At 39.3% G+C, this 16106-nt stretch overlaps 1 protein-coding gene across 7 annotated transcripts in view; it reads right to left on the minus strand.

The window, feature by feature from the left end:
- LRRC63 (leucine rich repeat containing 63) overlaps window positions 1–16106 on the minus strand; it is a 42698-nt gene that overhangs the window by 14086 nt on the left and 12506 nt on the right. For all 7 annotated transcript variants that reach the window (XM_019826605.3, XM_045053044.1, XM_019826597.3 and 4 more), the window contains 3 exons: window positions 11502–12191; window positions 10889–10957; window positions 8293–8453 (listed from right to left, as the gene is read on the minus strand). In XM_019826605.3, coding sequence (XP_019682164.3) covers window positions 8293–8453; window positions 10889–10957; window positions 11502–12191 — 920 coding nt within the window. The remainder of the gene's footprint in view (window positions 1–8292; window positions 8454–10888; window positions 10958–11501; window positions 12192–16106) is intronic.

The raw sequence follows: 16106 nt of genomic DNA on the forward strand, positions 1-16106 counted from the left end.
TCAAATATTTTTTTAAATAATATTTATAGCCATGGAAATATTTTTTTTTTCTTGACTAGCTTCACCAACTCTTTAAAAGCTACATTCTCTCTCCCATTTGAAGCAAGGATGAGCAAACCACACTTTGCCAACTGTTTTTTTCTAAATAAAGTTTTATTGGAACATAGCCTTGCCCATAAGTTTAAGCATTGCATATAGCTGCTTTTGAACTATCGAACAGAGTTGAATACTTGTGACAGAGACCATGCAACCCTCAAAGCCTAACGTTTTACTATCCAGCCCTTTACAGAAAAAGCTTGCCAACCTCTCATTTAAAGTAGTTCGCTCCAGGGGCGCCTGGGTGGCTCAGTCGGTTAAGCGTCTGACTTCAGCTCAGGTCACGATCTCGCGGTCTGTGAGTTCGAGCCCCGCGTCGGGCTCTGGGCTGATGGCTCAGAGCCTGGAGCCTGCTTCCAATTCTGTGTCTCCCTCTCTCTCTTCCCCTCCCCCATTCATACTCTGTCTCTCTCTGTCTCAAAAATAAATAAAAACTAAAAAAAAAAAAAAAAAAAAAATTATAAAGTAATTCGCTCCGGGGACACCTGAGTGGCTCAGTTGGTGAAGTGTCTGGCTCTTCATCCGGGCTCAGGTCCAAATCTCACAGTTCATGAGTTTGAGCCCCATATCCGGCTCTGTGCTGATAGCGCAGAGCCTGCTTGATATTCTCTCTCTCTCCCTCTTTCTCTGTCCCTCCCCCACTCATGCTCTCTGTCCCTCTCAAAAATAAATAAACTATAAAAAAATTTTTTTAAATAAGATTTAAAAAAAAAACAAAGTAATTCACTTCAAAACCAGATAATCTGATATTTTTACTTCTAATGGTTGACAATCTTATTTCAAAACAACCTTCCCACTGAAACCGACAGGGTAAACAAACACAACACAATAAAGGCTTGGGGAATTACCAAGGGTAGCTAGGATTTCATAAACCAAACTTCCAGAGAGGAGAGAATCTCAGGGAGGTAAACACGATGCTCAACACTACTTTTCTCCCGAAGTCATTTGCTTCATCAAAAGCTGTGGTCAAGAGGCTGAATAGAATCATAGCCAGCCTAATTAGGGCTAGAAAGATAAAAACTGTTCAGGGCTTACCAAAGTCGAGGGGGCCCTCCGACTTGGTATGAAAGGGCCGAAAGGCTACAGCCTTAGGAGAAAAGGTTAACAGGAAAGCTCTATAAGATTGAAGCTCAGATTAAAATAAAGAGCTTTTGAAGCTTCTGGTCCAAGATGGCAGTGTAGATAGTCCCTGAACTCACCTCCTCCATGCACACACCCAATCTACATACACCTACTCAGAGAGCAATTCCTCCTGAAGAAGAACCGAGGGCTGACTGAACAGCTTCTGCACGACAAAAGATAGAGACACCATGTAGAGAACGTCAAAGGAGATGGAAATACTATGAGGAAGGCAACCCGCGCCCTCCACGCACTGCAGTGGGATAGTACTGAGGGACCGGGAGCAGATTCATCTGCTCTGAGGCACAGAGGAAAAGCCTGGGTTTAAGTGAACAACTGGAACAAAAAGGAACCAGCACGAGGACCCTGGCAAACCGCGGGAGAGCCGCTGGAGCTCTGGAACTCTCTCTGGGTTTGTGGGGCTGGTAAGCGCCACGGTTGATGCTCCCCCTCCACCTCCATAGGGCAGAGGGGAGCAGGCCCCGCTGGCGGCCCCAGGCCCCTAGCTCACACCAGCCCCAGGCTCCCGGGGACACAGAGAAAAAGCCGCGGTTTAAAGGAGCAGCTAGAATAGAAAAGATTTAGCCCTAGAACGCTGCCAAATGGAGGGGGGCTGCTGGAACTCTTTCTGGGTCGGAGGGGCTGGTGAACACCACGTTTAACATTTCCTGGCTGCCTTGACAGTGCAGGAAGAAGCAGAGTCTGGGCACCATAGCCGGTGTGCTGTCTCAGCGAGCCCCCGTTCCCTAGCCCACACCAGCCCTAGTCACCCCTCCAAGATGGCCCCAGGATGGTACACAGCGGGACACTCCCAGTCAGTGCTACAGGGTCAGCCATCAAGCCAAGGTGACAAGGGGGCAAAGCACTCCAGAATAGTCCAGGCCTGCCCCCACGTCAGCTCCAGATGGCTTGTCAGGGCACCCCTAGTGCAGAGGGCTTTGGGACTTTCTGGCTCATGCCTGCTTTGGCCCCAGCATCCCACCAGGGCCTCTCCCGTGAAAACCACCCCAGGGAACCCCCAGCCTGCACCCTGTATCGGCTCCAGCCACCCCACAAGGGTGACCCTGTGCAGAGCGTCCCAGGGCGACCTGACTTGCACACACTTAAGCTTCAGCTGTCCTGCCAATATGTCCTCTGCACGGAGAACCCTGAGACCCCCCCTGCGCCCTCCCGCCCCCCACCGGGCCCATACCCACTTTAGCTCCAGCCACCCCACCAGGGCAGCCCCGGCACCAGCTAGAACGATCTTTACAATTATGAAAGGTTTCTTTCAACTCCAGTTTACTTAGAGGTATATTTGTTTTCCTTCATCCTCAGTGCGTGTTGAATGTTGTCAAGTTTTTGCATCTATTGAGATGATATTGTTGAGAATAACACTGATTTTCAAATATCAAGACAACTTTGAGTTTCTTGTAAAAGCTTCATTTAGTCATGATACATTGTCCTTCGTTTTAAAACTTTTCACATTGCAGGATTTGAATTCCTAATATTTTCTTGAGAAATTTTGCACACACATTTATGAAAAACAGTGGCCCATAATTTTTCTTTCTTACAATATCCTTGTGTGGCTTTGGTATGAGAGTTATACAGGCATCATAAAATAAGGTGGTGTAAACAGGTGTTGTATCTCCCTTACATGTTTGGTAGACTCACTGGGGACGTCCTATGGGCCTGGAACTTTCTTTGTGTGAAGGCTCTTAATTAAAATTTTAATTAGATTTTTTTACAGATACGAAACTGTACTGGTGTTCTATTTCTTATTACGCCTGTTTCAGCAAGTTGTGTTTTCCAGTGAAGTTTTCCATTTCATCATAGCCGTGGCACTCACTGGGAAAATGTTCGCAGTGTTTTATTATTTTTTATTTTAAAGTCTGTGAGACATGCGGTGATTTCCCCTTTTCTATTTTGATTTTGATATTTAGAATTTTCTTTCCTTTTTCCTTAACCAATCATATTATGGATTTAGAAATTTTATTCCTCTTTTTAAAGAACCAAGTTTTGTCAAATGCCTTTTCTGCATCAATTGAGATGATTATGTATTTTCTCCCCTTATGCAGGAATGTCTATTGATTGATTTTCTTATGTTGAATCACCCTTTTATTTCAAGAATAAATGTCACTTAGTTATTATGTATAATCCTTTTAATTTTTTTTAAATCACTTTGCTAGTATTTTACCCAGGAGAATACTTTGCTAGTATTTTGTGGGAGAGGGGCAGAGAGAGAGAGGGAGAGAGAGAATCTCAAGCAGGCTCTGTGCTGTCCGTGAGTAGCCCGACAAGGCTTGATCTCAAGAACCACGAGATCATGACCTGAGCCGAAATCAAGAGTTGGACACTTAAGTGACTGAGCCAGCCAGGTGCTCTGCTGAGGATTTTTATCTATATTCATAGGGGGTGTTGGTCTGTGGTTTTCTTGTGGTGTCTTTTGTTCCCTTGGTATCTGGGTTATATTGACAGCATAGAATATGTTAGAGATTATGATATTCTAGTTTAAAAGAATATATATTTGTTCACTCAGATGACCAAAATATATCTCTCATATGTGTATTTGGTCTTCATTCCAAAGTTCCTGGCTCACAGCTTCCCACATCTTTGAAATTTCTAGAGTCATAAAAGCAATGGGAACATCTTCTGTTATATTTAATTCCTTGTCCTCCATTCCTGAAACCACATCAGAGCCATAAAGATGAAATGGGTGTCTTGTTATTCATGACAAGCCCCTTTCTACAACTGGGTTTCTGTTAATGAGGCGGCTTGTGGAAAGCCCTGAAGGATGGAGCCTGGTTGCCAGGGGAACCAACCATGTGATTAGAGGGTTGGCATTTTTGGCCTCATCAGCTGCCCTCCTCCAGAGAGGGAAGAGGGGAGGAAGATTGAGTTCAATCACCAAAGGTCAGTGGTTTAATCAATTATGCCTGTGTAATAAAGCCTCCAGAAAACCAAAACGACAGGGTTTGGAGAGCATCCTGGTTGGTAAATACATGGAGATTTGGGGAGAGTGGTGCCTGGAGAGGATATGGAAGTTCCATATACTTTTTCCATACTTAGCCCTGTGTATCTCTTTATCTGACTGTTGATTCATATCATTTAATATTCTTTGTAATAAACCAGTTATCTAGCAAGTAAATGGGATTCCTGATTTCTGTAAGCCACTCTAGCAAATTAATTGAACCCAAGGAGAGGGTCGTGGGAACCTCTAATTTGTAGCCAATTGGTTAGAGGTGTAGGTGACAGCCGGGGCATGTGATTGGCATCCTAAGTTGAATGGCAATCTTGTGGGAGTGAGCACTTTACCTGTGGAATCTGGTGTTATCTCTAGGTAGTGTGAGAATTGAGTTGAATTGTAGGACACCCAGCTGGTATCTGAGAATTGCGTAGTGGTGTGGGGCAACTGCTCCCCCCCCACCATGGTGGAACTGGGTTCAGAATACCATTAGAGGTGTTCTCTCCTCTTTCATTTTCTGGAAGAGTTTGAGAGGTATAGGTATTCATTTTTCTTTAAATGTTTAGCAGAATTCATCCATGAAGCCATCTGGTCCTGGACTTTTCTTTGTTGGGAGGTTTTGATTATTTACTCAATCTCTTTATTCAGTATAGGTTTACTCAGATTTCTATTTGTTGTTGAGTCAGTTTTGGTAATTTGTGTTTTTCTAAAAAATGTTTCCTTTCATCTAAGATATTTAATTTGTTGGCTTACAGTTGTTCATAGTATTCTATTATAATCCCTTTTATTTCTGTAAAGTCAGTAGTAATGTCTCCATTTTCATTTTTGGTTTTAGTTATTTGTATTTTCTTTTTTCTTCATTTAGCTAAAGATTTGTTGATTTTATTGATCTTTTTAAAGAACTAGATTTTTTGTTGATTCTCTCTACTGCTTTTCTTTTCTTTTTAATGTTTATTTATTTTAGAGACAGAAAGACAGAGCACAAGTGGGGGAGGGGCAGAGAGAGCCTGAGATGGAATCTGAAGCAGGCTGCACACTCTGAGCTGTCAGCACAGAACCTGATGTGGGGCTCGAACCCCCAAACCATGAGATCAGGACCTGAGCTGAAGTTGGACGCTCAACCAACTGAGCCACCCAGGCGCCCCATCTCTCTACTGCTTTTCTATCTACTATTTCATTAATTTCTGTTGTAATCTTTCTTACTTCCTTCTTGCTGCTAGTTTAGGGTGTAGTTTTCTCTTTTGTTCAGGTTCCTCAAGGTGTAGAGTTAGGTTGTTGATTTGAGATTTTTCTTCTCCACATACCCTTTCCACACGCATTCACCTGGTCTTCCCCAACATCAACGTTTCACACATCAGTATGATGTATTTGTTATAATCAATGAACCAACATTGCACACATCATTATCAACCCAAGTCCATAATTTACATTAGAATTCAAACCTCTTGTTGAATAGTCTGTGGGTCTTGACAAATGTATAACAAAATGAATCCATTAGCACAGTATCATATAAAATAATTTTACAGCCCTGAAAATCCCTTGTACTCCTCCCATTCAACCTTCCTTCCCTCCTCCAACATCCCTGGCAACCACTGATAGTTTTACTATCTCCATAGTTTTGCCTTTTCCAGAATGTTTTTTATTGTTGTTATTTGATTACTGCCTCACTGGTGCTTAATTATTTTGCAATCTGCCATATTGATTCTTGTCTTGTTCTCTTTTGTGGTATATTTTTAAGACAGTTTCTTAATAGTTGTTACCATGGAGATTATAGTTGGCACCTTAAATTTATAACAATCTAGTTTGGACTGATACCACGTTAACTTCAATAGCACAAAAAAATTTTTGTCCCTATACACATCTACCCCTGTCCTTGTTGTGTCATCAAAAATGACATCTTTCTACATTGTGTGTCCATTAACATATATTGATAATTACTGTTTTATGCATTTATCTTTTAAATAACACAGGAAATAAAAAGAAGTGTTGAAAATCAAAAATAGAACAATGCTGGGTTTTATATGTACCTATGTAGTTACCTTTACCAGATTTTATTTCTTTTTCAGGTTTTGAGTTCCTGTCTAATAACTTTTCATTGCAGACTAAAGAATTCTCTTCGGCATTTCATATAGGACAGGTGTACTAATAACAAACTCCCTCAGCTTTTGTTTATCTTGGAACATCTTAATTTGTCATCTGGTTTTTGAAAGATAGTTTTGCTGGATATAGGATTCTTGGTTGAGAGATTGCTTTTCTTTCTTCACTTTAAAAATGTCATCCCATTCCTTTCTGACTTCCATGGTTTCTGATGACAAATTGGCTATTAAGTGTGAGCATCCTTTATGCATGACAAATCATTCCTCCCTTGCTGTTCTCAAGATTTTCTCTAGCTTTTGATGGATTACAATGTGTTTCAATGTGAAACTGTCTGTGTTTATCCTTTTGGAATTTGTCAAGCTTCTGAGATCTACAGATTTGTACCTTTAATCAATTTGGGGAGGTTTTGGCCATTATGTCTTCAAATGTTCTTTCTGCCCGTTTCTTTCTCTTCTTTTTCTAGGACTTCCATTACTTGGTACACTTGGTGGTGTCTGACTGGTCCCTTAGCCTCTGTTCATTTTTCTTTCTTCTTTCTCCTCCTTCTCTTTCTTCTTCCTCTTCTTCTTCTTTCTGTTTATTATATTTGATTATTTCAATTGACCTATCTTCCAGTTCTCTGATTCTTTCTTGTGCCTGCTCAAACCTACAATTCAAAGCTTCCAGTAAGGTTTTTTTTTTATTGTATTTTTCAGTTCCATAACTACTTTTTGGTTCTTCTTTGTAATTTCTATCTCTTTATTGATAAATCTCTGCTCACATATCATTCTTCTGTTTTTTGTTTGTTTTTTTTTTTGTTTTTAGCTACTTCAGAATACTTAAGACAGTTGATTTAAAGCTTCCCCCCCCCCCCAGTAAGTCAAATGTCTGTGCTTCCTCAGAAACAGTTTCTATTAATTTCTGCTCTGACTGGCCACATTTCTTGTTTCTTCACATATTCCATATTTTTTGTTGAAAACTGAACAGTTGCATATTATAATGTGGTAACTCTAAAAATCATATTACTCCCCCTTTTCATATTTTTTTTTAATTTTACTTGCTGTGGGCTATAGCTGTTAGTTTAGTGATTTTTCTTAATTGTTTTCGTGAAGTCTATAATTTTTCATGTGTTGTGTTTGAAATCTCTGGTCTGTTGGCTAGTGTTCAGTTAGTGTTTTGACAGAGATTTCCTTGTACAACAGGACAGGAGTAGAGAGAGAATAATATTTCTTCCAGTCTTTTCAGATTGGCTCTACGCAAGGGCACCCTTTCAATGCTTAGCCAGGCCATTAAAAGGTAGTGATTGCATGGGATCTTCTCTAGAATGCGTCCTGCCCTGGCCATGTACATAGCTTTCTAAATTCTCCAGTATCCATAGGCCTTTTTGAATGCCTACCTTCCCCAAGAAACTCTCTTGTCTCTTTTTCTATTTTTGCAAGTTTTCTATGAGTTTGAACTTATTTCAAAATACATTTTTAAATGAAACCAGGTCTTGAGGTCAAAGAGCTCTGACTTCAAACCTAAGGCTCCATTGCTTATTGGCTGGATGGTCTTTCACAAGTTATTTGCATTGGGCTTCAGTGCTCCTAACTGTAAACCGCAGATTATAATACCTATTTGGCCGAATTGTAAGCTTTAAGAGTAACATTTGCTTTGCACAGAGTGGGTCCTTAATAAATGGCAACTATTATTATCGCTGTTCATCACACCAGGCTTGTGTTCAGTGAAAATTTAGCCTGTTGCTAGATGTGGCACAAGGGCCAAAGATTGCCCATAACTTCAAAATATGATAATTCCGAATCTCACTTTTTTTTTTTTACTCATGCCAGATAATGAAAATACACTACAATTTCTTTGGATCTTAACATTTTACAAAACTGGAATGAAGGCAAACTAGGACATAGGTTTAGAGATAAATTTCAATGCGGTCCTGGAAAATCTCTATTGTAACAGGAAGGCTCCCTTCAATACCGTGGAAACTAATCAAAGTTAAGAAACCTAGAGCAAGAATAATTGCTGATTTGAAAAGAAATTGCCATTAAAAAGATGTAGCATACCTTAAGATTAAGTGCATTTCTTCCATGTATTTGACAGTTAATTATGGCTAGGTTGGTCATGGCTATTATTGTTTCATATCGTGTTGCATTAATAGTCTTAAAACCTTCACCCCGTATCACATGTGATTCCTCTCTTTTTATAGGTTTAATGTTAACGATACCTAAAGAAACAGGAGAAAAAAATGAGACTTAAATACGTTAGCACTTAGAATGAAAGTTAAAAGGTATTTATATTACGGTCACAGTGAATCATGGTAAGTAGGTTAGCTGTGTACATCCTCTGGGAGAGAGTGCTCTGAGCCTTTACTAACCTAGTCCCACTGGTTCTATTTGCTAAACTGGGCTTTGTTGTGTGTGTGTGTGTGTGTGTGTGTGTGTGTGTGTGTGTGCGTGTGTGTCTGTGTTTCAAATATTAGTTGGCACCTTTGTCTTTCCAAAGGAAAACCATATGCTCATAGATTTCTCTCCAGATAACTTAGATTCTATCAATCTCAGTCTTTTTGTGTTATGTGTACAAATATTTTCAAAAATTTTACTACGAATTACATAAGCAACTTCTTGCTTCACAAAACTAATAAAGGACATCACATAATTGTAAGTCAGATAGAGATCACCTCGCAAGGGACACCCTCGCTTTGTTTCAAGGGCCTTATATAGTTTGGCTTTCTTGTCTCCGTTTGGAGACCCCACACAAGAAAAGAAAAAAAAAATCCAAACAACTTAGAAGTTAGTCAAACAGAGAGCATCTAAATTTACTTCCTCATGACCCTTGTGGGTTTCACCTTCAGAAACGGCCTATTCAAGTATAAACCCAAATGCAGCAGGAAAATATTTTGTGACCTCGGAACATATATTTTACATTCACGGCCATTCTTGCTGTATTATTTGCAGCCACATATTTTACAATCTCGGAAAGCCTTAGGCCATGGCTTCAGTGAAAGGAAATCACGCATCCTAGACCAAAGACAGCAATGTTCAGTTTCTAGCTGCCAAAATAGGCCCCGTGTGCCCATCTCAGGTCAATAGATGTGAAAGGTAACTGCAGCATCAAGAGAGATGTATGATATGTTAGAGAGAGGCGTTGTCTTGGGAGAGAGAGTGGATCAAGAAGGAAAGGAGAGTGAGTTAAGACCTAGGTCTGTGTGCTGCTCCCAGCCCACCCATCCCCATGGACTAGGCCCAAGCATTGGTTTTGGAATGGAAATGGGAATCCAGGTGGAGAAAACAATAGAAATGCCCTGATGGATCCCTGGAGGCTCTGGAAACTTTCAAAGAGGGGACCGCCAGAGTGGGACAAAGTCAACAAATCAGAAATGGCAGCATGATTTGTTTCAGCTGATGACCTGGGAAAAAGAGAAAGTCCTATCGTTGGAGCCTTCTGTGTTTAATCATTAACTGAATCATTCCTTGGTTATTTTTTCTGCTCTAGAATTGTATTTGACTCCTATTTTTAAAAACAAAACTTCTAGTTCTCTGGTAAAATTCTCTAACTCATTCTTTCCTTTCTTAAACATAGTCATCACAATGATTTTTAAAATCCCTCTTTGAAAACTTTGGTATCTGATTCTATGTGTCTGTTTCTATTGCCTTTTTTCTTTCTACAGATCTTCAGACATTTTATCCTGTTTTTATAGGATGACTTGTGATTTTTTAATTTAATGCTGGATGTCGTGGATGAAAATTTTAAAGGGTCCGGATAACGCCATGTCTCTCCAACAAGTGTTAAATTTTCTTTAAAAGTGGAAAAAGTATCACTTTGATTCATTAGGGACTGGTTTTGAGCTTTGCTCGGGATAATCTATTTTAGTTTTGTACTTTTTTCTACAACATCATCCTTATTTCTAAGGCATGGGTCCTCTGGGTCTTCAACTAAAAGCCCCATGTGTTTACAAGGCCCCTGCATCTTGGCAGAGCTTTAACTTCAATAACTGCCTCCCATGCATGCTCGCTTCTCGTAGCTTCTCTGCTGATGTTGTCTGCTGTGTTTCTTAGAGTATTGTCCTGCACATGCACAGCTTAGAAATCAGCGGATATGGGGGCTCCTGGGGGGCTCTGTCGGTTAAGCATCCGACTTCGGCTCAGGTCATGATCTCACGGTTCATGAGTTCAAGCACCATGTCGGCTCTGTGCTGACAGCTCAGAGCCTGGAGCGTGTTTCAGATTCTGTATGTCTCTCTCTCTCTCTCTCCGCCCCTCCCCTGCTCACGCTTTGTGTCTCTCTCTCCCTCTCTCTCAAAAATAAACATTAGAAAAAAAGAGATGATTTTTCATTTGTTTTTTCTAGGTAACTAAAGTTAAAGCACTTAGAACAGTGCCTGGCACATGGAAAGTAGTTACCTTTCATTGTTGCATGTTTATTTCACCTACCCAGATTAAGAATGCTCCAGCTTTTATGTTCCCAGCATCAGTACAAACTTTGACTTATAGTCAATACGTCAAACATAGTTGCTGAGCAAATGGCTTAAAGAGCTGAAAATGAGGTGAGACATATGTGTGAACCCCACCCACATACACCAACACAAAATCATGAATACTTCTGTAGAGAGATAAACTTATGTACAGTTTTTTTAAAGAATGAAATACGCCTAGCGTTTACCTTCCGTCAGGTTTGACACGCTTTGCCTCGACGTGCTTTCCACATTGTCGGATTCTGTTACTTGAGTTTCTAGAAAAAAGAAAAAAAAATGAAACAACTTTTTGGATACTTGTGAACACTCATGTTCAGGGTGTTATGATTTCATTATAATTGTTCGTCTTTTAATGAATTTGGATTGTCCACGGAACCGTGCCCGTGAAGGGCTCCGTCCGCACTGGCATTCTGCTTCTAGAGTTCATCTTGATCGCCTTCTGAATGACTGTTCATTCCCACTCCTCTTTTATGTTGACTTTTCTGATCCTTTGGGCTTCCTCATCTGGTTCCCACTACCGCCATCTGGGTAGAGCACCCAGTTTGACCTTGGCAGACCCTCAAGATCAATACTTCTGTTACCTCTTTCTGGATCGTATATTGAATGTATGCATAGGCAGAAAGTGATCCTGCCATCCCAACCTGCAAACCCAAGGGGAAAGCAGCCTTTGCTCGCGTGCCTTCTCTCCCCTTTGGTCCACTTGACCCCATTATTACAAAGCATGCATTATTTGTGATAGGAAAAAATGTAAATAATCCAAATGCCCATTTTGGACATGTATCATTTTGAACATGGATTTACCTAACAAAGACTGTCTTCGAGGTTTTCTTGGCAAAATTGGTGTTGGTAGGGCGATGGGACCTGGAAAATTACTAATAGTTAGTACCACCGCAGTATTTTGTTTTAAACGTTCAGACCACTGTCTTTCTGCTTTAACAGGCACACTTCTTGGTGGAGGGCTCGGCCCTGTTTCACTTAAATCTATCAGAGCCTGCTTAAAAATAAAGGTTTTCTTCTTTGATAAAGGTGGATATTCAGAGAGAACTTCCTTGGGTTTGGGAGTAATAACTGGGGAAGGTGCACTTGCAGGTCTGGAGAACTCTGAGGAGAGAATCAGAATGTCTTTGAACATGTTATCAACATAAATATTTTTTCTTTTTGACACTTCTCGTTTTGATTTTCTTGAAGTTTCCGTTTGGCTTGTTTCTTTCCCAAAAACTCGACTTGAGGCTGAATGACAGCTTGGAAAAAATATGCAACCAGTAGCAGTGTCTGGAATGTGCCAATAGACCCTGTTAAAATGTTTTCTTGGTATTGAAATAGTCGTCACTCTTTCTTGTACATGATGATCAAGAGAGAGATTTTGGACACTGATAGGGGTTTGTGATCGATCTCTTGAAACATCAGGAAAACTAGTTTTCTTTCTTTCAGTTGAAGTGGTTTCTTCTGGAGTGAACGTCACACGTTTTGGCTTAGCTTTACCAGTCTTGGCTAAATCAGAAAAAAAAAAAAAAGGCACAATTAGTTTATATTTATCAAGGTACCAGGGACAAAATTTAATGTCTTAAAGTTCATACTCACCCCTCTTTCACCTTCTAAAAATTTCTGCATATACCTGCTCAGCTATGAGGACTTTTGTTTAACTGACTGGGGTAAAAGTTTGAGTAAACAAATGGAAACGAGAAAAGACTAAATTGTATTAGATTTAGAAAGGGTAGGGAGAGACTCTTGGAAGAACAGAATTGATAGAAGAAAGGGTATAAAGGTAATTTTTTGACCAGTTGCTACTAAAACTGGAAATAAAATGGGTAAAAATTATTTTGATGAAGTTTTGTTATTTATCATTTCTCGTTAGCTCTTCCTCTTTGAAACTTCCTTGAGCAAAGACTCACAATTCTTTTCAACGCCAAATGTCAGACCAATGTGTCTTTTGAAACGATAACATCCTGATGCTGGGTACAAAATACGACAAGTTCAGTTAGGTTAAAAGGTAAATGTTCTTTTCTCTCCTAGGTCCAGAAAACATACAATGGTTCTTCGGTACCTCACCACACCAAATATACTTTCTCTTTCCTATGGGACAGAATGTCAAATGACTCTTTCCCATTGTCTCAGTTGAGTACTAAATGATGAAGACTTCTACCTTCTAAAGAAGAGATAATAGATTCTTTAAGGCAAGGCTTGCAAAGAGACGCCAAAACAAATCCAGGTCTCATCCATCTGCTGTCTACACATAAGAGATGGCTGGAGTCTGACCTGAGTTCAGAGAGAGGAATTCTCCTGGATAGAGTTATTGGAGTGCTATGTGTTTCCTCAATCTTCCCCCTCCTTGTGGTGGGTGGAAGAGGATGATTTTTCCCCAACCTCAAACAATGTGACCAGAATTCTCAGAGAACCATTTAGAGAGCAGGAATGTATGCCAGGAGGAGAAAATAACATATCATTCCTCTACTCACCTCCCCCACTAATACTTACAGAGTAGCAAAAAGGGATCAGCCCACCGAGTCCTGGGTTCCAATTGGAGCAAGGCAAGAGTATCCTTGAAACTCCTTGACCTGTATCTCCTGGCATTTCAGGGGGTACAGAGACTGACGCCTAGTTTTTAACTCTCCTTAACTCTTCTCCATCCCTAGCCCCACTTATGGAGGAGCAGAAACCATAAGTTGGGGGAAAGAAGTAAAGAACCAGGTGGAAGACCTTGTCACGCCCCTGTCTCCTCTGGTGTGTCTAAAAATTTGCAGACCTAGTCTGAGCTGGGGGAAGGGGCAGACCAGATAAAAGTAATGATTCAGATTGAAATATTCGTTTAATATCTGAAAAGGAAACAAGGCTAAGAGGTGAAGTTGACTAGAAAAGCCTTGGAGGAAAGCTGTGTGTCCTGGGTGAGTTTGAAGGGCACTAGTGGGAGAATAAGAACGTTTGCTTCCTGCTTGTATGGCACTAATAAAAACTAGCTTATTCAAGAAAAATGGTCACACCATCATTCAACTTTTTTCCCTCTCTCCCATATTAAAACAAAACATAATAACTCAAGCAAAATCCTCAACAAACTCCAGAACTCCTTCCAACCATCACAGTCTCACCATATTTATCCTTCTGGAGTGTGAAGTAACTGACCCTCAGTTTGATGTCTTCTCCTCTCTGTTCTGTTTGCTGTTTCACTTTATTTAGTCTGTAACTTTTAATTAATAGTCTTTCTTTTTAGAACAATTTTAGATATGAAAATACTTGAGCAAGATTACAATTCCTATATATTCCCCCCTACAATTTTATCTATTATTAACATCCTGATTGGTGAGTACATTTATTATAATTGATGAACCAATGTTGACATACAATTAATTCAAGTCCATACTTGACATTAGGTTCATTCTCTGTGTTGTACATTTCCATAGATTTGGACAAATGTGTAATGCCATGCATCCACTATTACAGTATCATAAAAAATAATTTTACCACCTTAAAATTCCCCTGTGCCTCACCTATTCAACACTTCTCTCTCTAAACAAATTTCTGGCAACCCCTGATTTTTTAGTTTTTACCGTGTTATTGTTTTGCCTTTTCCAAAATACTACAGTGGTTGGAATCATGCAGTATGTAGCCTTGAATAAATAAGAGGGGTTTGTTTTGCTCTTCTCCAGAATTTGGTGGTGTCAGTGTTGTGTATTTTAACTATTCTAAGAGGTATGCAGTGGGGTATCTCATTGTTGGTTTAATTTTCAGTCTCTAATGACAAATGCAAATATTAAGCATTTTTTATCTTTTTTTCTTAATTTCTTTCTTTTTTCGGCGTTAAGCATTTTTTCTTAAAAAAATTTTTTTAAACATTTTTATTCATTTTTGAGAGACAGAGAGAGACAGAACACTAGCGGGTTAAGGGCAGAGAGAGAGGGAGACACAGAATCTGAAGCAGACTCCAGGCTCTGAGCTGTCATCACAGAGCTTGACGCAGGGCTCGAACCCAAGAACTGTGAGATCATGACCTGAGCCTTAGTTGGACACTCAACCGACCGAGCCACCCAGGCGCCCCCCTCCTTTTTAAAAAAAGAACATTTTTTAACGTTTAGTGTTAAGCATGTTTTCCTATGGTTATTTGCTTTCTGGATATCTTCAGTGAAGTGACATTTCAGATATTTAGCTCACTTTTATTATTATTATTGTTATTATTATTTATTATTATTATTATTATTTTAGAGAGAGAGTGTGTGTGTGCACACAAGCAGGGGAGAGGGGCAGAGGAAGAAAGATAGAATCCCAAGCAGGCTTCACACTCAGTGGGGCTCCATCCCAAGAACCCAGGATCATGACCTGAGCTGAGATCAAGAGTCACTCAACCGACTGAGCCACCCAGGTGCCCCTAGACCACTTTTTAATTAGATTCTTTTCTTATTATTTAATTTAAGAGATCATTAATTTGGGATAGAAAGTCCTGTATCAGATATGTGTTTTGTAAATATTTTCTGCCAGTGTGTGTCTTGTCTTCTTATTCTTTTAACAATGTCTTTCACAGAGTAGAAGTTTTTAATTTTAATGAAGTTCAACTTACCAATTTTTTATTTCATGGGTTGTTCGTTTTTATTATTGTATTGTTTTATTTCTATTTAATGCATAAAGGAGTGTTCCAAAAGAAACAGATGGAAATATAAACCTGATAAATCTTCAGTTTCATGGACTGTTCCTTTGGTGTCATATCTAAAAAGTCATTGCCAAATCCATGGTCACCTAGACTTTCTCCTGTGTTATATTCTAGGCGTTTTAGTGTTTTGCATTTGTACATTTAGGTCTATGCTTATTTTGTGTTTATTTTTGTGAAAGGTATAAGGTCTGGTCTAGATTAATTTTTTTTTTTTTTTTTGAGTGTTGATACCTAGTTAATTTGTTCCCGGACCATTAACTGAAAAGACTATACCTTTGTTCTTTGTTCTTTTGTCAAAGATCAGTTGACTATATTTGTGTATATCTATTTCTTGGCTCTCTGTTTTCATCCATTGATCTATTTGTCCTTTATTTTGCCAATACAACACTGTATTACTTTAAAGTCTTGAAATTGAGTGGTGACAATTTTACTTCCTTCCTCTTCTTCAGTATTGTATTTGGTATTGTGTTTTTCCTTTACATATAAACTTTAGAATAATTTTGTCAATACACACTAAACAACTTGCTGGTATTTTGGCTGAGATTTCTTTGAATCTGTAGATCAGGTTTAACAATATTGAATCTTCCTATTCATGAAGATGAAATACCTTTCCATTTATTTATATATTTTTTATTTCTTTTATCACAATTTGGTAGTTTTATGCATATAAATCCTATAATACATTATTAGCTTTATGCCTAAATTAATTCTAGTGTATTTAAAAAAATTTTTTTAGTGTTTTTATTTATTTTTGAGACAGAGAGAGACAG

This window comes from Felis catus, chromosome A1 (genome assembly GCF_018350175.1).
Source record: "Felis catus isolate Fca126 chromosome A1, F.catus_Fca126_mat1.0, whole genome shotgun sequence".
NCBI lineage: Eukaryota > Metazoa > Chordata > Mammalia > Carnivora > Felidae > Felis > Felis catus.